The following is a 19,651-nucleotide window of genomic DNA, read 5'->3' on the forward strand; positions in this document are numbered from 1 at the left end:
CGCAAGATCGGAAGGAAGACGGAACAATAATCAATAACTTCAAGATAACTAGATAGCCACGGCCAATAAGCCGTTCAAGTGGCCTCAGGACTACCATGATGACCTTGACAGCAACGCTTGTAATAGTTCTAGTTGCCTCAGTCTCTGCTCACCAAATACCACTTTCAGATTATGGCGCAAGCAGAGACTTATCTTGGATGGAGAAATATGGCAAGCCCATTGACCAACCATTTTCGGGACCTCTGTCGTTCTCGCGCTTGCCCTACACGCACTGTCTAGAAGATGAGGATGCGACTTTTGATATTGCAATTCTCGGGATGCCTTTTGACACGGGAGTATCCTACAGACCAGGGTGAATTTTGGGCTATGTCTTTGCACGAAGGGCTTTATATAGAACACTTGTAGACCACAGGGCGCGATTTGGACCTTACTCTATCAGATCTGGGAGTCGACGCCAGCGAGAGGCTCGTGGATACACCATGGCCTGGGGAAACAATCCTTATAATCACGGTATCAAGATTGTGGATTGTGGAGATGTACGTTGCCTCCATTCACGGGAATGTCGTTTGTTCCAAGTACACCTTTTACTTCAGGTTCCTGTTAGTCCATTCGACAACGCCCTAGCTGTAGATCAAATGGAGGTCGCATACTCGACCCTCCTGAAGCGACCGGCGCTCAGCTCGACTGAACTGCATCCTCGTCCCCCCCGCATAGTCAGGTTCGTGTGACGCTTCTTCTTCAGCAGATTTGAATTGAGCTATTGTTTCGCAAGCTTGGGAGGAGATCATACCATCGTACGACATCCGAATTTTCGAATTAGTAAACTCTGAATCCCCTCAGGTCCTCCCCATTCTTCGGGCTCTGCACAAAGTTCATGGACCAGTTTCTGTAATTCATTTCGATGCTCATTTGGTAAGTCCAGCGGGTGTCTATAATTTTTTTTTCGTGGTTAACAGTGCACTAGGACACCTGGCCGAGTTATGCTGGACAGACATCCGAACAATCGCGCGTAACTCATGGGACATTCTTCTATCTTGCCCAAGAGGAGGGATTGATGGGAAATAACAGCATCCATGCTGGTATTCGCTGCAAGTTGGGCGTGAGGAGGACCCATCAATATCTACCGGGTGCCTCAGCTGACGGATTGACTTCAACAGGGCGTGGAAGATTTAGAGAACGATGAGGAAATAGGGTTCCGGGTCATATCTACTGATGATATAGACGATATCGGTGTTTCTGAAATCATCAAGCGTATTCGAAGTCGGATCGGAGATAGTCCAGTATATCTAAGGTTAGTGATGTCCTCATTCCATTCTTCTGCTTGCTTATATCAATGAGTTTTTCAGCTTGGATATCGATGTGATAGGTATGCAACACTGTCTCAATCAAACTTGAATTAATCGATCACAATGTAGACCCTGGTCTCGCCCCCGCAAGTGTGTCTATACGCTGCATCGACCTCGTTGTTACCTTCCCACTAATATTCAACCTAGCTGGAACACCCGAGGCGGGAGGATGGACGACGCGTGAAGTAAAGCGCATTCTCCGAGGGCTTGCCGGCTTAAATTTTGTGTGAGTACGGCACGTATTTTGAATCAACTTGCCGACCATTCATTACAGCGGTGCTGACATTGTCGAAGTATCTCCTTCATATGATCACGGTTAGTCCTTAAAGCTGATATGAATCATTTATCATCGTGCTAATTGTCTGCATAGCCGATATCACTGGTATTGCTGCCGCGGATCTCGTCCACGACTTCCTATCGATGCTGATATCCACCAGCCCTCCCAAATCTGCCCACAGCAGCCGGCACAGAGACGAGCTGTGACAAATGAGTAGGTCCTGTACATTCATGTTACAGATCGTCACAGCGGGGGTATGTACGCATATTATGTAGATACAGCAAAGAATAGATGTGCAAAAAAGAAAAGCGAAGTGTCTGTCGTGAATAAAAATATCATGTTTTCAACGTCTAGTTCTTCCCGCTCCATCCTCCAGGGATCAGTGCCGATCCAGCCTCATAGCCAGGTGGAGGACTATCATCATATTGTTGTGACGACGTTGACATATGCGCCCGAGGTCCCATCGGACTTGTTTGCCTTTCTGCAGCTGCAGGTACGACGGTATTTATGTGGGAAGGCATTTGAGGGTTTGGCTCAGCATACGAGAGATATGAATGTTCTTGTGTGTGCTCAGGAAGAGGAGGCAGGCTGTTCTGCCCATATCCATCTCCTCCTAAGGTGTAGTTTCGCTCCTGCGCTGGAACGGCCACGGGGGCAGGATAATAGTGAGGTTGTGATGACATCGGTGGGGGGCTTGTTGTGTAGTTTCGGATACCATAAGGGTCGCTGTACTGTTGCTGAGCCTGGGGATGGACTTGAGATGATGCAGCGTCGTATGCATCATACTGCGAGTACGCAGATGGATACTGCTGGTGGGCAGCAGGTGAATGGTCTGACAATTTCGTCAAAGATACGTAACGTTGATCCAGCTAGAACTTACAAGTCGTTCCTCCCAATGTAACAGGCGAACCATAGCGATCAGGGTGTTGTTGGGGATGTGTGGAAAGATACTGGTTGTTAACGGGCGGGTTATGTGTAGGCGACGAAGGTTCAGGAGCCGCATAGGTATAGGTCGATGCAGCATACGTTGAAGGAGCATAACCCGTGTTACTGCTACCTTGGCGACGCGGCTGGGGTTGGGGTTGGGGCGGATACGACGTAGTTTGGGTTGGATTGTAGTATTCGTCTACAGCTCGAGAACCGGCAGGCGCCTGAACATAGCCACCTCCAACGTATCCACCCCCCTGGACCGGCCTGCCGCCGTATCCGCCTGGCTGGAGGGTGTTGGATGCAGACTGGTCGCGATATGGTTGTTCAACGATTACGTTGTCACCGTCAACGCGAGCAGTGAGAGGCTGCGCCTCAGGCAGAGGTGATAACCCGATTTCTTTCTGTTGCATAGCCTTCCTGTCAGCCTCTGCCTTGACAGCATCCAAACGCATCTGGTCGTCGTAGTCTCCGTTCTCGCGATCTTTGCGTCTACCCCATTCATCTCTAGGCTTACGCTTTGAGATACAACAGCGACCGATGGTGTAGAAGCATCCGCTAAAGAAGAGGAGTAGCCATGCGGCTAGTGTCAGCCAAATGGCGGTTCCAATTGAAGCTGTTCCCACAGAGTTTATACGTGCTTTGGCGACGAAAAAAAGGACAAGGTCGAAGATGAATGCAATAAGTGCGACGGTAGCGGCGAAGCCCGAGACACAGGTGCTGCAGCAAGTCATGGACATTTCCCGTACGTGTGCTAGGAGGCCAAAGAAAGCTGATATGGCGGCGAGACATAAGGCAACGATGTGAAGAACGAGGGCGTATGTTATCCATTTGACAGCGACATTGGGAATATCGATGGGCAGCTCATTTCCAACAAGACTGTTGATATCTTAACAGCAAATTATTGGTCCCACAAGCTTAGGGTGCAATGGAATGTCTCACCGAGTTCATACCCAACCGATGCCTTTGAGCAGGTGGTACCGTTGGACAGGTCCAAGCAGTATCCTAATGTACCAAAGGTGATGGTACCATTGTATCCATCCTCTGATATGCTTGCCTTGAGAAAGTATACAGACTTTAATAAGGGAACGCCGAATGAGACGACTGCGAGAAGGATTGTGGCAACGAGGGTGCAGATGAAACCTGGCGTCGCAGGGCGCAGGATAGCCATGTTTATCGACGACGAATGACAAAGGAGATATGCGATGGAATAGAAAAACGAAAGAGCAGTTGGATGGTAGTAGGCGTATTGACTATGAAGGGGCGATACTCCAGCACAGCCCTGCACGCCTGTATGCCAAGGATGGCTATTGCCGGACATGCCGAATCCAAACACTGCAAGAATGTCTCTTTCATCTTCAAAAGCGCAGACGACGCTGTGCGAGGGCGAGGGCGAGGGCGAAGGTGCAGCTACAAGTCAATCTGGCTGCTGCCTCTGGCGATTCCACGACCACAACTGCAGGGATGCAACCTCTTTATTTTTAAGTGACGCAGACCGACGAAATGTCCGTAGACGGAATTTTGAATTGCTCCGACTCGCACTGTCTAGATGTCTCTAGGATCTTTTCTTCGTCCTTTCTGGCTAGCTTCGGGCATCGTGCGCGGGGAGCTCTGACAAACGATGCATTACCACGAACCACGGTAATTTCTTTGTCCCATGTCTTTTGACCGTTGATATCGCCACGATTCTCTTTGCCTCAATCTCTTCCCTCGCAAGCAAAGGCACCTTCTGAGCTGATAATCTGTCACCGGACATATGGTGACGGTCTCTCAGTTTTGCGTATAGAGCCCGAACGCTGCATTTTCCGATCAGATTGCGAATCCGGGTAGCACACCAAAAATAACCAACAGCGGCCAACCAAGGCGTCGAGGAGTTGCGACTTGCGGATATCAATCTTGTTATCCGATCCCCTTTGCTTACCACCAGTATATAGGACACATCCGACAGCCGCCCTTGCTGTTGCCGAAGTCGATGTGAAGCGCTCCAACGTTAATGGAGTCAATAATACACAAGATCTCTATGCGTGTGGCTTGCTTCATTTTGGCTTTCTGGGGAGTTTATCTGGTGCGTCAACCATTTCGATTTCAACCAAGTTACCTCACTTACAATATCCTCTTCAGAGCACCGTGGCCGTGCTCTTAACAGTTTTAACCCCTTCTTTCTTGCGCCCACGCTCTCACCTTGTCTACTCGCTCGAGCGTCAACTACGCAGACGTCGTCTTCGCCATCGCCATCGCCATCACCCCTACCTCAAGAGACGGTCTCGTGATATCTCCTCGGATCATACTTTAATTGACGAGACGACGAGCAAAGGGCGCGATCAAGTCCCGAGTCTTGCCTTCATTCCTCACCACGTTCGAGTTGGGTCTATACAATCAGGATCATCGCTGCATACCACCTCCACTGACGACACATTCTTCACTTCCACCAATACTTCATCAGAACACCTCTCTCATTGCCGTACATTCTCCATGAAACGCTCCTGTTGCAGAAAGGATTCACGAAACTCTCCTCCACGCCCCAGTAGCCCCCTACCGCGGTCCCCTTATTCCAGATTCAAATCTTTTTTTAAACATGACAACACAAAGTCGTGCGTCCAAGGTATGAACACACATTCAATGACTAGCTCTGTACTAAGCAGTGCCACAGGGAACATCAAGCCACGTTCGGTCCTGTCCATCCAGATTTTCGATAGGTATCCTGACACGCCGAACGGCCTATCTCCAGACCCCCCTTTCTCCAGAGTACCCATGACCCGCAGCAACAGTTTTCCTTTGTCGGATCCAACTAATAAGATCAGGTCTAAATGGCGGTGGAAACTCCTTCCTCGAGCAACCGACACGAGACATTTTTACTAACGACTCTTCATGACTCATTAATATTTTTATTCCTTGTCATGTCTTGCATTTATTCATCATTATATACATTATACACCGGATTCAAAACTGATTGTACGTGTTGTGGGCGGATCAAATTGCAACTGAAACGACGTACTGAGTGACTTCCCTTGTTTACTACAAGTCGCAACGTGAAGCTGTACGCGCGGCCGGTCGTGATTGACAATCATGATTATTTCTTCCGCGGAACGGATTCCCCACAACGCTGGCTACTTGCTCAAAAATTTCTCTATCCGCTGAGATTTGACAGCCTGCATGCAAGGCTGAACTTGAAGCGGTTGCAAGGAATGGTCGACGTAATCTCGGTAACGTACACGAATTTTTGCGGGCGGCGAAACTGACACATCTACTCCAGGTCCGTCGTTTTAAGTACTGCGACATCACGTAAGGATCGGAAGCCCGGAATGGAGAAGCCCAATACATAAGACGATCGCGACAAACCTGGTCGTTTCCCACACACTTTTGTTGTTAACCACCACTGCCATGATCTATTCTCGCACCTAATATCACCACTTAATTATCATACAACACCTTCGTTCTTTCGCCAATTCTGTGTTTCAGGTCATCCCGAACCCCACTGGCAATGCCCATTTATCTTCCCCGCAGTGATATGGAGTCTATTTTTCGAAAGGTGTTCATGTTGAGCGTCAGTTTCCTGCTGGCCTCAGTTGGGTTTTCTCTGGTAAGTGATAAAGTGCTGATGACCAAGGCAGCTCCTGATGTCATTCTTACAGAGCGTGGTTTCATCCTTGTTGGGCATGTTCTTCCCTGATATACAGGAGCGGCCTCCACGTCGTAAGGACCCAATCCGCGTGTCCAGAAGGAAAAATCCTCATCGACATCAAAACCGTGACCGATCTTGGTCTCCGGATCAACATGGCCTCGTTACAGAGGAGGCCCGGCCCGTTTTCAACCTCCTCGTACAACCTATTGACAATGTCACTTATGACGACCTGATTGTCACAGAACCAACTGAGCGAGGACTTAGCGAAACTTTATTGAGTGATGCCTCCGGCCTGGGGTCATCGCCACCTTCACAGCCTTCCCGCGCATCTATGTCACCCTCCGAGTACTCAGAACGCTCAGAGTCGAGCGCTCAGACGTATGATTTCCCTATAGTATCGAGCGAGGAATCATCTCCTCATCATAATTCGCACATGCATGGTTTCCGTATCAGACGGACGTGGAAAAAATCGAAATCCTCCATTCCAATGCCTTCTTCGACGGAGCTGCCCATTCTTAATAATCCGTCAACAATTAAAAAGTCGAAAACGTTCAACAAAAGCCCTCGTACGGAGAAAAAAGGTAAGCGGCAATCCTATCCGGATGACTTACAAACCTGACATATGCTAGGCATCTGTAAGGCGAGGTCATTCTGTGTCATGGAGAGGGAAAAGACTCCGAAACCACCGACTCCCCGTCCTCGTACACAACCATATGAAGCACCGTATTTTACACCACTTCCAGGTTCCGGGCCTATTTTGTCTGTGCCTAAGACTAAGCCGGTTCGTAGCAGTACGCTACCACCTCCGTCAAATCGAGCCGTCACCACTTCCACACCATTTACATCAGCATGGACTACTTAACGTTTCAAGTAAGAACGTTCGCTATCATTTGCTATGGGCATTTCAGTTCAACATAATCGCTTAGCTTCGTTCATTATTTATTCCTAGCTCATTTTAATTTCGAAGGAAATTTAGGCTCATTTATGGCATCGAGACCATATGGTGCTACGCGTTCGTTGCATAAAAATGTACTTGTATTGGAGTAGTATTTGTATCATCATCTTTGTTTCTTGACAATGAGCGGCCAATAGTCGTTAACCCAAACGGGGATAGTTGCACAGCCACATCTTATCTTTCCTTGATAAGATCGACATGGAAGAGTTGATCATGGCTCATTTTCACTAGTTACACTCTAACGCCCACTACCCCGTTGGCCTCACGATGGATGTGCCCGTAGATCCTCTTTTAAAAGCGCCTTTCCCACAACGACCTGGCTCTCGAATTGACATGGACGTTGATACTAAGCCCATTGTTGGATCGTCATCGTCGTCTGTGGCTCCTAGACCAACCCCTCCTCTTCCTCATCCTGGGCACATCGACAGTCCTCCACCAAAGCCGAAAATTCCGACACAATCTATTGGTGAAGATGCCTCACCTCCCTCGCGTCTTTCTCCTGGTCCAAAAGTAAAGTCGGGGACACCGAAGCCACTGACGCCGACCCTACGTCCGGGTGAAGCTGCTGCAGGACCTTCTTCTGGGCCAAAATCACCTGAAGCTGGGAGGCCGTTGAACGTCACGGATGCGCTGAGCTACTTGGATGCAGTAAAGGTTCAGTTCCAGGACAAGCCAGAGGTTTACAATCGCTTTTTGGATATTATGAAGGATTTCAAAAGCCAAGTGTGCGTCGTGATATTATTTGATTCTGGCCTTCTCACTCATCACATCCTCGTAGTATTGATACTCCTGGTGTCATACAACGGGTGTCGCGTCTATTCCATGGGAACCCTTCGCTTATCGGAGGATTTAACACGTTTCTTCCAGCTGGTTATCACATAGACGTATCTGCAGACCCCCTTGATCCGAATACAATCACCGTCACTACTCCGCAGGGAACGACGACACAAAGCACCAACAATTTTGGAATCGCCAGAATACAGCCTCCCCGCGACATTCCAGGGTTTGGCCCTAACCTCGCTCATCCACTTCCATATCCTCCTGGCATTGCCCCGCCTCTCTTGCCTCCGCTCAGCTCTCGTTCGATGACCCCACAAGCCTACCATCTCTCCCATGTTACTCCACAATTCGATCCCAACTTTTCCCCAGGATTTCACCAAAGCACGCAGACAAATGCGGCCGCATCGCTTCTAGGGAACCTGAATAACAAGAATGCCGTGGAGAAACAACCACCAGGAGAGTTCAACCATGCGATACAATACTTGAACAAGATAAAAGCGAGATACTCGGATATCCCTAACACGTACAAACAATTTCTCGACATCCTTCAAACATACCAGAAAGAGCAAAAGCATACCCAAGAGGTGCGCGTGTGTTCCTCGTATCTTTCTCATCGAGGTCTTGAGCATGAGTTTTAGGTTTACTCCCAAGTCCGGGTCTTGTTCAAGGATGCTCCCGACTTGTTGGCGGAATTCAAAGACTTTCTTCCCGAGGTAGTTCCTCCTCAGAACGGAATGGTGATCGTTCCTCAGCCATCTGGGAGTCAAACGATGTCGGCCTCACAAGCGTGGAACCCCCCCGATTCTTCATCAAGTTCTCCCGATAAAGCTGTCAAGAAACCTGGGCAGCCTCTGAAAAGAAAGAAGCGCGCGGTAGAGAAAGATACGACCCCAGTCCCTCCAACGAAGGTAGTGCCTACCAGGGTCTGTTTATTCATCTTTCGTGGCCTGGGCAGATTGATCTTACCTGTTTCGTAGGCCAAGAAACCTAAACATCACCATAAAGACACTGGTTCTCCTTCATTCTCGCCATATATGGGCCCATCATCGCCCCAACCCACTCACACCCACGGTCATGTACACCCACCGAACCCTCAATTACCTCCGCCTCCTGTACCTCATTCGCACCCTATGCAACCTCCAATATCTACCCATTCCATTTCAATGTCATCCGCCCCGGCATCTGCAGATCGCCTTTGGTTCTTTGACCGTGCGAAGAAGGCCCTAGAAAGCCGAGAGATGTATGAGGAATTCTTGAAGCTCCTCAAAGTGTTTTCGAACGAGATTATCGATGTCAAAACATTGATTGACCGGAGCCGGGCCTTTTTGGGCGATGGAGAATTGATGACTGAGTTTAAGGAATTAGTGGGGTGGGATTCTCGACAAGAAAAGGTCGAAAATGGTCCCCCGGGGAGTATCCGAACAGGTCCTCCAGAGGCACTGTCGGCGCTACCTGTTGACGATGGAGAAGGTCCCAGTTATCGGAAACTCCCTGACAGCGTGAGTTTTGTGTGACTTCTGCGAGTCGTGTTATTGATCTCCATAACTCAACAGGAGGTGCGCTTGGCATGTTCCGGTCGTGACGAACTTTGCCGGTCTGTCCTCAATGACGAATGGGTTTCGCATCCTACGTGGGCTTCCGAGGAAGCCGGTTTCGTGACTCACAAAAAGAACTCCTTTGAGGAAGCCCTTCACAAGAGCGAGGAGGAGCGACATGAATATCATGTTCAACTACAGGCTCTCACGGCCACCATCGCGGTTTTGGAACCCCTTTGCGCACGAATCGAGGAGATGACAAGCGAGGAACGGTCATTGTTCAGACTTAAGCCGAATCTTGGTGGGTCGGGACGCTGTCTGTACGAACGTATCATCAAGAGGATCTACGGCCGTGACAACGGCATAGAGATTCTGAGAGCTCTGCAAGAGAACCCCGGTGTCGCCGTACCAGTTGTCCTTACCCGGCTGAAGCTAAAGGACGAGGAATGGAGACGGGCACAACGTGAATGGAGTCGAACCTGGCGCGAGGTTGATTCGAAGAACTTCTACAAGTCTTTGGATCATCAGGGGATCAGCTTCAAAGCGAACGACAAAAAGAATATCACCGCGAAGCACTTTGTGGCCGACATAGAGACAATTAAAGGTCAGCAGACTGCCGCTGAGCCGCAAGATCACATCCCTGCATTTGCTGCAGGCTCCGTTGGGCCGCAACTTGAATATTCTTTCGAGGATTCTGTCGTCTTACATGACTGTTTGAAAATGATCTTTTCGTTCTTAGATCGCTCACAGGGCCAGTACAGTCAGCCTGAGCGGAGGAGTGTGGAGAAATTCGTCCGGACTTTTGTGCCAGTCCTGTGTATGTATCCTCTGGCCGAGTTCAACGACGCGTGTGGACCTCCGGACGGCATTCTTGATGATGCCCATGAACGTGGCGATGTGAGCAGAGGTGGTAGGAGGTCAACAGGCAGTGTCTATTCTGTCTACTCGAATGGGATTGTTGCGGAAGACTTGCGGAAGAAACTTCTTCGGACGGTGCAGGAGAGGACATCTACTGGAAATCCCAGAGGATCAATGTCAGCAGTAGGATCTCGTGCTCCTTCACCTGCTTCGGGTCGTCATTCACCCTCTGCTCGGCAAGATGAAGAGATCACTCGAGCGCCGCCTGAAGATATTTGGATCAGGGAAACTGCTGCAACCGGTCCGGCCTCTGATCACATCGCTAACGGAGGTGAATCGGATCGGCCTTTTTTTGCAAACACAACGTTCTATACATTACTGCGTCTGTTACAGGTGAGGCCGCTCTATTTTTTGTAATCCATGTGATCGGAGGTTACTGAATGGTGCTTTCTTTATCCAGCTATTATACTCTCGTCTGCTGATGTGTAAGGAAGTTGGCCAACAGCTTGTAGCAAATAAGCATGCGCAGCTGAAGGCTAACCCTGTAGCTGTTCAGCTGGGCCTGGATGATCCGAATGGACCCGCCACATTGCTTACACAAACCCAGGACGTTCTGAACGTCCGGGAGGAAAACAATGTCGCGTATATGTATCTTTTAGATGCATGCGACAAAGTATTTTCGGGGGAGCTAGACCAAATCTCGTTCGAAGAGCACATGAGATGGTTTTTCGGAAAGAAGGTGGGTGAACGATCAGCTCCGCTCATTAAGACGCTCCAGTGAGACATTATATTTTTGTAGGCTTATCACTTGTTTACAATGGACAAATTAATTACCGCCTTGGTGAAACAGGTGCGTAGTGTATTTATGGAAATGATCAGTTGAAAAGCTGATCTATTATTGTATCCAGGTCCAGACGATTATCGGTGATTCCAAGTGCCAGGAGCTATGGTCGTTGTTGCGAAGTGCCCAGCATACGAACTCGATAACTAATCAGGATGTTGTTCGATATCGACGGGAGGCTGAGAGACACGTTGGTCAAGATGACCATCTCTATCGAATTCAATGGGTGAGTCTATATTTGGTATGCTCTATTCTTACACAGATTTCGATATGACGGTGACGGCAGATGCGAGGGACCAAAATGGTCCGTGTACAGCTCATGGCGCCCGAAGACTCAAGTGTCGAGGGAGGCAGGGATGCTGTGTCCCGCTGGCGCGAGTATGTTAACACATATACGATGCGCCATCCCACGGAATGGATACCCACGGAAAAAGAGACAAGCAGCAGGGTGTTTCTCGCAAGGTCAGAACAAAAACATTTCGCCTCGTGATTGATATTGATACACGAGCTAAACATAGGTCGATCCGGAATTCGGCGGATGGCACAGCCGTTTCAGGAGAAGGAATGATAAGTGTACGGATAAGTGTACCGACGTACAAAATCGTGTATGAAGGAGGGTCGGAAGAGGTGCTGTTTACCCGTTTGACGAGCAGTTCGTTGATAGAGCGGGCACACGCCAGGGAGGAGGAACGGAGGAAGTCCATGACTACATTGAATGCCGTATGGGAAAGCTATTTATAGATATTCAAATTTGCAGAAAACAAGTTTAATCGATGGGTATAATTTTAGGATAATAATCAGAAATGGCCCGATAAGGGGAAAAGGCCTAGTTTTCGACAAAAAAGGAGATGTAGGTTTTTGCGCTGTTGTCGTTTCGTCCTTTCATATACCTGCCTCCCCCCGTGCTGGATGAGCCAAGACCAAGGCCCCACAAACACCCATCGTGCTTGGCGCTTTAGATCTCTTTTCTCCTGTCTACTATAGTCTGTCTGGGCCTCGCGAGGCGACGACATTTATGATGTCAGGTCTTGCAGCCGGTGCTCATCCCGACTACCATCAACCATGCACACGTCGTCGTCGCGCACGACGTTCCCAACGACCCATCCACCATATTCCAGCTCCCTCATCTTCTCTTCTATCACTTTTAGCCACCCTTGTGGCATCGCTCCCGGCCGTCGACGCAAGCCCTATTCCCCTCTCTTTTCTCTGCCCAAGATATCGCCAGGATTTTGTGGCAGTTGACGAACCGTGTAGTCGCGACGTTTCCGACTCACCTACTATCCTACCAGTACCCTTACACAGGCAGCTTAGCAGTCGGACGGTTCCCATAAAGTATGAGCAGGGCTCAGACGGTCAGTGGAGACGGGTGGATACATATACGTTATATGGTTCAACGATGTGTACAGTGAGCGCTGCTGCTTCGTATATCACCACTATCTCTCCTGACACTCTCTAGTCGTGTTCCACTTCCAGTTATCAAGCTTCGTCGGGCACTTCCCAAGACAGTGCTACCACCTCAGCCTCAGCTTCCTCGTCTGACGGCGATATTCTCGACTCCCTTCCCAGCGGCTGGAGACCGCAGACTCATGAGCCGCGTACTACACTCATAGTCACCCTTTCCCTTGTGCTTGCTTTCATCATCTGCCTGCTCATCATCAGTTGCCTTTATTGGCGCAACAGGCGACGGCGCAAGCCCAAGGGAGACATAGAGATGCACACTTACAAAAGGCGGAAACAGTCAGTTCCCGACGACGAAGAGATGCTTTCTCAGGGTGGTATCAAGAAGAAGAAGAAGATATGGGCTAGGGCTACTGCCAGATGGAAAGCCAATGCCCGCCATTCTGCCAGGCAGCGACGGGGAAAGAGGGCTTTCAGTGTCAACCGATCATCCGTACAACTTGAAGCGGCCTCTCCAGAAAATGCACGCGACCCAAGGGACCTCTCGTCCGGAGCTGTGTCTCCGTGGTCTAGACATTCATCGCGTCGTTCTTCACTCACCTCAGTGGAGGGTACGCAGCCAGTCACAATAGCCACCCCCACTGAATTTGCCGACGTTTCTCATGCATTTCCTCCAGATCCAACGGTCTTAGAAATACCGCCGTCATCTCCTCCTGCATATCAACATCCCTCTCGCCTATCTGTGCCTCAGATTAATATTTGCACCTCAGGTCTAGCACTGCCTTCGGACGGTTCTGCATCCTCCATTTCCTCCCCTCTAACTCCATACTATTCTAGACAACCACTTCAGTCCTCGGGTGGTCATCGGTCTTCTAATAAGGACTCAGAAGAGCCAGGCTATTCGCCATCCGTCCATGCGGCACATGTGGCCACTGATGACAAGGCTCTTCTCCAAAGACTCACTCAATCTGCAAGTTCACCTCCCCAGGATGGTAACATTCTGGGGCATAATCAGGAGTCATCTGCACCTGCTTGGCAGGATGAGCAACTGGACGCCTTTATTGACGGGCACAGGACCCCTCGCTTTGCCGGTGATGGTCCCTTTCCAGTGTCGAGCAATTCACTCTTCCCTGCTCCACCAGACCCTTTATCATCCAAAGGGAAAGCGGTTGCTGCGGAGTACTACGATTACGATTACTCGTATTCGACTTTCGATGAAGATATGCAGTCTCTCGAACCAGAGCTCGGACCTTCTGCACCTCCTTTCGAGGCGGTAACTAGTGATTCTCCGGTAGAGTTACACGAACTAGTACCTTCTGCCCCACCGCCGGAGACTGATGTGGATGGTAACGATATAGCTGAGGCACTGCGCAAAGATGAAGCGCCTTTCTACGAACGTCAGGGCGTAGCCGGGGAGACTCAGCTGCCCCTGGAAAATGTTGGTGAAGACTCCTCCCAGGTTCCTCCGCACTATCACTCTTGATACAATTTTTTTCATCCAAACCAGGACGAGAGCAACTTATTTACCATTGATCACATCAGCTCATTTTCTGCGGGGTGGGAAAGTTAAATTGGCATAGTATCTTTAGCAGCATATGTAGTTTTAGCATGCAATACAGCACAGGTCCATAGCGAAGTAGTTCGAAAGAAATCAAGGTAATTGGATCCGATTTGCAGCCTGAGATACTTACGTATGAGCCCAGACCTATACTGTTGTCCTCACGTTTTCGTTGACAAGTTTTGAAAGACAGTTCCGAGACTGGGTGGGACCAAAGTGACTGAGATGGGAAAAATATAAAGTTCTGTTGTGTGGCGGGCGTCCGGCACCGTCTTTGCAACGGCTTGTGACCCGACCATCGTGGGTGCAACGCTTATGTATAGACTAAGATCTGGAGTCAGTAAAAGCAAGAAAACGTTCCTGAGATCTATTAAGAGCCTCACGAGGGTCTTAATTCCAGTTCCGCAGAGTCGCAGTTCCCCCGCTTATAGAACACTGATACACAAAAGTGTACTCTGCGGTCGTGTTCATTCTAAGATTGGATTCATTCATCAGATACGTCGGAAAATGAACAGCGGCAGGGCGGACCGTTAGTAGTGCACTAGAGTTTGGTTTCGGGAATGGTTGCCTTGCTACATTGCTAGGGGGATTACACGTCTCTGTTGAGTTTTTATCTTCCCATCATCGTTATCCCATCGGGGGCCCTCATTACAGTACCAACTATTACAGCTGGAACGTCAGTACCGACATACATCGTGGACAAAAGAGAAAGACAGATCATGTCGTACTTGTAAGAAATACAAATATTTTCGGAAACGCTGTCTAATAAAATCACCGCATCCAGCATTTGGCTGTATTTGGTTCACCAAGCCCGTCAGGTCCGCAGTGGCGGTGCACCTTGGCTGTGGGAAGATGCTGCCTGATCTTGTAGAGAAAATTTTGCGCTCACCTTCAGCACTCATCATGGGCAAATCACAGAAACAACGCGTAATGCGGCGGCACAACCCAATGCGAGTACCAGACTCCCATTTGCCTCATGGCCTTGCCCAAGCTTCGTCTACGTCCTCAAAGACAGAGGCCATTTTGCCAATCATTCAAAAGGTTATTACAAGCGCTTTTCTGCCGTTATTGCAGCTGATGGTCTTCGAGGCCAGATGGAGAGTGCCGATTCTTCAGAACGGAAATGGGCTTGTGTAGCGGTGTCCAATCTAATTCAGAATGACCCTTCGACGCGGCGACTGCTTCAAGGAAAAAATGTCGTTGGTGCATTGATAGCCCGATTGACTGACAGTGAGGAAGAAGTTGTCATTGAAGCCATGGGATCCCTTAGGTGCGTGCATCTGGGTATCCCATCTTTATTCTACGCGTTGACACAATGAGCAGAAACCTCTGCATCGATGGCGGTTACGATATATGTGCCGAAATGTATAACAAAAATATCCTGGTACCATTGAAGACTTTTATTCCCAAGGTTTATTCTATCGACTCGTATTGAATTCATCCATTGAACCTTCTTGACAGATATCCTCTACCCTCGAACAATTTCTGCAAACACCCAAATCCGCTCCGGAAAATGCACTAAAAGTCGTATACGAGTTTGCGGACAACGTTATCACAGCTCTGTGGTGCCTATCGTACGTGTTCCTTCCGCTAACCACCTCTTTTCGCTGACCTATGCGCCAGAGAAACGTCAAATAAAGCGCTGAATGCAATTAACGCCATACGTTTGGCACCATTTCTGATGTCTTTCCTTGCGTCTCGCGAACAGCTTCCCATTGCCCCCATCGTAGCTGCAGGTACGTTGGCATTATTCGGTCGGTTTTATGATAAGTTTTATACTTACGGTCTCCACCAGCCCAGTGCCTGTACGTTTTGACTGACGATAACGATCCGGCGATAAACGATGTCAGAGCTGATGCCGGATACATCTCTTGCCTTTTTGACATTGTTCGTTCTGTTCACCATGATATGAAAGTAAATGGCAAGGCGAAAGAGCGGGATCAACGTTCCATAACCATAAGTGTTTTAGCTGCAGGCGAGCTTCTTCCTCAAACGCGTATAAACTTAGAATTTCATACTCTTTCAGGTATTCTCCGGAACATTTCGCCACTTCCGCCACCTGTTGCAGCCTCTTTCGTTGATATTGACAAAGACATTGTTCTGCCCTTACTGCAACCTGTCATCACGTCGGTATCTCTACCCGACACTTCCAATAATGTGCAGGCACTTGTTTCTCAGCAGGTTCGTGCCTTTCTCGCCCAGCTGTATCGGCAATGGTGTCTAATTCAATGCAGGCTAGTATACCACAAACCGAAAAATCGTCGTTGAAAAGCACGCCAAAATTTGATCATAAATCTCCGATAGAGATTGAACTTGAGCGTCTAGAGTCTTGCCTTCGTACGGTCCAGCTTGCTCTTGAGATATTGACAGGAACCTGTGCAACACTGCCAGACCCAGGTCTGAATGTGGACGAAGCAGAGAGTGATGACAATGAAGAAAACGACGATAAAGAAGAGGCCGAAGGTATTGTTTCGGTGAAACCCCTGGATATTGCGCTGATTGAAGAAAACAGTGATGGAAGATATGGATATTGACATGTCTACCATCAACGATAAATCCGGTATGGAGCAGTCTGAAACCGTGCCGTTACTTCCACCGCTCGTTCCGGCTTTGTTGGCTCTCGCCCAACCAACTTCACTTTCATTCCCGCCTCTTGCGTCCATATCTGTACATCCCCCGACGACATCTGCACTCAGCGGTATACACGTCAGTGCACTAGAGTGTCTGAACAATATCTTTCTGTCGTTGGCTAGAGTTCGGAACACCTCCATCTCTTCTGACAAGGAAGCTGGCCAACGAGTATGGAAAGATGTGTGGTCAGCGCTCAGTGTTGTTGGCCCTGAATTCGGGATGGGTCAGGAGCGAAGACGAGAAATGTGGGAGATATCCGTCGGCGTTCTATGGGGGATTGGCAATGTTTGGAAAGGGTCCTTGGTTGGTACTCCTTGACGGTGGTAATAACCATACTGACATCGACTGAACAGGCTCCTGACGTGAATGAGGTTAATCTCCTCACCCAATTCTGCAATGCCAGCTCCGACTCGCAGACGCGCGTCAAGTGCATCGGAACACTGGAGTGTTTGGCCCAACACCCTGATTCTATTGATAGCAATCGAGTGCGACTTTAGAATGTCCTCTTTCTCCGTAGCATCCTCATCAGCTATTTTTTCAGATAATATCTGAATACTTGTTGTCATTCCTTCCGACAGGAACATCGTCAGAAGTCGGCATCGAACCCGTCCTTCAATCGGTATCTGCGATAATCGACATATACTCCGACGAAATGCTTCCGTACGATGTGAATTTCCGTCAAGGAAGATATTTGAACCGACTGGCGTCAAGTATAGACGGTATGAAGAAGTTGGTGAAGACAATTGACCGGCGGAAACCAGGTGGCCGGGTGTTGAGGTTGAGGGGGGAAGAGATCCGCGACAATCTCATTGCATTCGTGGAATATCGGAAAAATCTGAAGCTGTAGGCTTTTTTGTTAGCACCATCTTCATAATATTGGTCTTATGACTCTGCGATGATTTCCACCGACCGCAGTCCCAGCCCGCCGATATCTGTTAATGGTGAAGCTTTCCGTATTGATTCCTATCACCCAGGTAATTTAATTATACCTTGATCACTATTTTAGGATGCGTTCACGTAGCAATTGCGAGGCGGAAGCTATAGTCAAGCTCACATGTTCTCATTGAATCATTTTGATTATCTTACGACGTCCTTCGGAAATACTTATACCACGGCCGTACAGAAAATAGAACAAGGCATAAAAGTTCCTTTAAATAATGGTCCTAAATAAGACACCCGGACCATAGATCTAGTAAGTGGCATGACAAACATGACAGCTGTTTTCCAAGAAAACCCAGATTTCTAGCAATTGTTATAACATACATACATTCCAAAGATTCTTCAGCAGCGTCGATTCTATACGGATCCTCGAAAACATGTTACTCTTCTCTTACAACGGCCGTGTGCTGTGATGTCAATTGAGTCGCGATTGTGACGGTGAGGAGCGAAGCGGATCTAACCTTCGAGCTATCAAAAGCGTCGAGTCCGGCGGCGATCCTGGTACTTGCGACAATGGCACTCCAGTCAAGGGGATCGTAAACTTCCTTGCCTTCTGCTTTCATTATGTTATGAATAGCGCGAGCAGTAATCAGATGCTGATAGGCAATGTCAGCAAGAGGCATTGGGGTATCATGTTCGGCTGTGAGACGGCGGATGTGGCTGTCGATTGATACGTTGGAAATGACATTGCAGTAATGAAGTAAAGCGGCCCACCTGGCATCTTTGATACCACCGTCAATAGTGAATCCAGCCGATCCATCAAAATGGTCGTTCTTCATCTTCTCAGAATAAGCCATAACACTGCAGAATATTTAGAAAAGAGCATTATTAATAGCAAGAAGCAGAAAGCCAGACCCAGGAGCCGGGAATATGTCTAAGCATGTTAAGTCAGAATGCCTGATGCATTCATCTGCGGGTGCGACAGAGAGAGACTTACCTTTAACGATACTATCAACATTCTCGGCTCCAATGCCCGACTTCTCCGCGAGCGTGTAAGCCTCAGCAAGGATTTCTAGACTTCCGAGAATCATAGAGTTCGCAATTAACTTGCAGGTGGGTGCTGAGTAAAACGTGAGGACATTGCGCGAAAGTGTACAAAAAATACGGATACCCTTCTCGAGATTTTCTCCGAGGTCAATAACCCTCCGTCCGACTGCGGGTACAAGCAGATAAGCTACATCTTTCTTAGACCTATAATCCCCGCTCATAACTGAGGTAGAAATTAGAGTCTGGCAGAGAGACCAGGAATGAGCACACCAATGATAAGTTGTCTTGCATCGGCGGCCTTAGGAGCGCCGATGACGGGGCAAGTCACTAGATTGGAATGCGGAACTGCCGATACAAGATTATCAAGTTCCCCTGGAATATCGGTTAGAAAACATATTATTCATGGAACCATCGATTACCAGCGAGGGTGGGATAGGTCTGACATAGCACTGAGCAATAGTTGATTAATAACCAATGCTAAAGACAAACTGTGCTCGTTTCCACAAAGATTTTGTGTCTTACGGGTGGTGCATGCTGCATCGATCACTTCTATTAGAGTGCACAAGGACATAAAGCCAAAATCTCGTACCGAGAGGGCCTTTGTCAACTGCTCGTAAACCGATTTGACCACCCCGTCGTTCGCCAACGAAGTAATGATGATATCGCACTCCGTTGCGATCTGTTCCAGATTCTGAGCAACGCGAACGTTTTCGGATCCAGCCTCTTCAAGTAACTTTTGAATCTTTGGTTGCGAACGATTCCATATCAACAGAGGTGGAGCATTTGGGGACTGATGAGTAGCCAGATTTCTGGCCATATAGAATCCCATGGACCCGATACCGACGAATCCCACCTGTGGCGGAGATACTCCGGGCGAATGAGGTCGTGAGTAGGGTATTCCAGCGGAATGTTGAGGATGGAGTAGGTCGGACATGGCAAGACGGTTAGTGGAAAGGACGGAGCCTCTATTTTACACGATCGGCACATGTGGCCTAAA

At 48.7% G+C, this 19,651-nt stretch overlaps 8 protein-coding genes across 8 annotated transcripts; 5 read left to right on the forward strand and 3 right to left on the reverse strand.

Moving 5' to 3' along the window:
* The first annotated feature begins 37 nt into the window (after positions 1–37).
* Positions 38–1,901, forward strand: BT62DRAFT_289494 (arginase deacetylase). The gene is made up of 13 exons (XM_043180377.1): positions 38–119; positions 169–352; positions 413–536; positions 594–718; positions 773–794; positions 841–912; positions 965–1,099; positions 1,158–1,291; positions 1,347–1,366; positions 1,416–1,436; positions 1,494–1,572; positions 1,621–1,661; positions 1,717–1,901. The coding sequence occupies exons 2-13, from the start codon at positions 198–200 to the stop codon at positions 1,827–1,829; spliced, it is 1,041 nt and encodes a 346-aa protein (XP_043045712.1). The 5' UTR covers positions 38–119; positions 169–197; the 3' UTR covers positions 1,830–1,901.
* Positions 1,793–4,001, reverse strand: BT62DRAFT_289635 (pali-domain-containing protein). The gene is made up of 3 exons (XM_043180378.1): positions 3,493–4,001; positions 2,504–3,439; positions 1,793–2,455 (listed from the first exon to the last, which is right to left on the reverse strand). The coding sequence occupies exons 1-3, from the start codon at positions 3,869–3,871 to the stop codon at positions 1,974–1,976; spliced, it is 1,797 nt and encodes a 598-aa protein (XP_043045713.1). The 5' UTR covers positions 3,872–4,001; the 3' UTR covers positions 1,793–1,973.
* A 131-nt stretch (positions 4,002–4,132) lies between these two features.
* On the reverse strand, positions 4,133–5,547 carry BT62DRAFT_990503 (uncharacterized protein; the record flags this gene model as incomplete). The annotated part of the gene is made up of 5 exons (XM_043190233.1): positions 5,165–5,547; positions 4,999–5,082; positions 4,658–4,800; positions 4,472–4,599; positions 4,133–4,346 (listed from the first exon to the last, which is right to left on the reverse strand). The coding sequence occupies exons 1-5, from the start codon at positions 5,301–5,303 to the stop codon at positions 4,133–4,135; spliced, it is 708 nt and encodes a 235-aa protein (XP_043045714.1). The 5' UTR covers positions 5,304–5,547.
* Positions 5,548–5,848: 301 nt separating this feature from the next.
* BT62DRAFT_926423 (uncharacterized protein) lies at positions 5,849–7,216 on the forward strand. The gene is made up of 3 exons (XM_043185037.1): positions 5,849–6,130; positions 6,183–6,753; positions 6,801–7,216. Exons 1-3 carry the CDS (start codon positions 6,086–6,088, stop codon positions 6,809–6,811), a joined length of 627 nt encoding a protein of 208 aa, XP_043045715.1. The 5' UTR covers positions 5,849–6,085; the 3' UTR covers positions 6,812–7,216.
* Positions 7,217–7,363: 147 nt separating this feature from the next.
* On the forward strand, positions 7,364–11,924 carry BT62DRAFT_926424 (uncharacterized protein). The gene is made up of 10 exons (XM_043185038.1): positions 7,364–7,852; positions 7,906–8,491; positions 8,546–8,830; positions 8,885–9,406; positions 9,461–10,693; positions 10,761–11,039; positions 11,100–11,150; positions 11,209–11,367; positions 11,428–11,603; positions 11,660–11,924. The coding sequence occupies exons 1-10, from the start codon at positions 7,395–7,397 to the stop codon at positions 11,880–11,882; spliced, it is 3,972 nt and encodes a 1,323-aa protein (XP_043045716.1). The 5' UTR covers positions 7,364–7,394; the 3' UTR covers positions 11,883–11,924.
* Positions 11,925–12,001: 77 nt separating this feature from the next.
* BT62DRAFT_926426 (uncharacterized protein) lies at positions 12,002–14,260 on the forward strand. The gene is made up of 2 exons (XM_043185039.1): positions 12,002–12,546; positions 12,598–14,260. Exons 1-2 carry the CDS (start codon positions 12,160–12,162, stop codon positions 14,020–14,022), a joined length of 1,812 nt encoding a protein of 603 aa, XP_043045717.1. The 5' UTR covers positions 12,002–12,159; the 3' UTR covers positions 14,023–14,260.
* A 746-nt stretch (positions 14,261–15,006) lies between these two features.
* Positions 15,007–17,620, forward strand: BT62DRAFT_926427 (ARM repeat-containing protein). The gene is made up of 11 exons (XM_043185040.1): positions 15,007–15,138; positions 15,192–15,367; positions 15,421–15,508; positions 15,559–15,671; positions 15,721–15,833; positions 15,893–16,072; positions 16,124–16,278; positions 16,332–16,560; positions 16,610–17,031; positions 17,082–17,213; positions 17,270–17,620. Exons 1-11 carry the CDS (start codon positions 15,046–15,048, stop codon positions 17,573–17,575), a joined length of 2,007 nt encoding a protein of 668 aa, XP_043045718.1. The 5' UTR covers positions 15,007–15,045; the 3' UTR covers positions 17,576–17,620.
* Positions 17,621–17,813: 193 nt separating this feature from the next.
* On the reverse strand, positions 17,814–19,613 carry BT62DRAFT_1071382 (NAD-P-binding protein). The gene is made up of 9 exons (XM_043178747.1): positions 19,244–19,613; positions 19,144–19,188; positions 19,074–19,092; positions 18,925–19,026; positions 18,779–18,877; positions 18,605–18,727; positions 18,523–18,541; positions 18,129–18,468; positions 17,814–18,074 (listed from the first exon to the last, which is right to left on the reverse strand). Exons 1-9 carry the CDS (start codon positions 19,586–19,588, stop codon positions 18,048–18,050), a joined length of 1,119 nt encoding a protein of 372 aa, XP_043045719.1. The 5' UTR covers positions 19,589–19,613; the 3' UTR covers positions 17,814–18,047.
* Positions 19,614–19,651: the final 38 nt, after the last annotated feature.

The sequence above is a fragment of the Guyanagaster necrorhizus genome (assembly GCF_019112545.1).
Source record: "Guyanagaster necrorhizus MCA 3950 unplaced genomic scaffold BT62scaffold_2, whole genome shotgun sequence".
Taxonomy (NCBI): domain Eukaryota; kingdom Fungi; phylum Basidiomycota; class Agaricomycetes; order Agaricales; family Physalacriaceae; genus Guyanagaster; species Guyanagaster necrorhizus.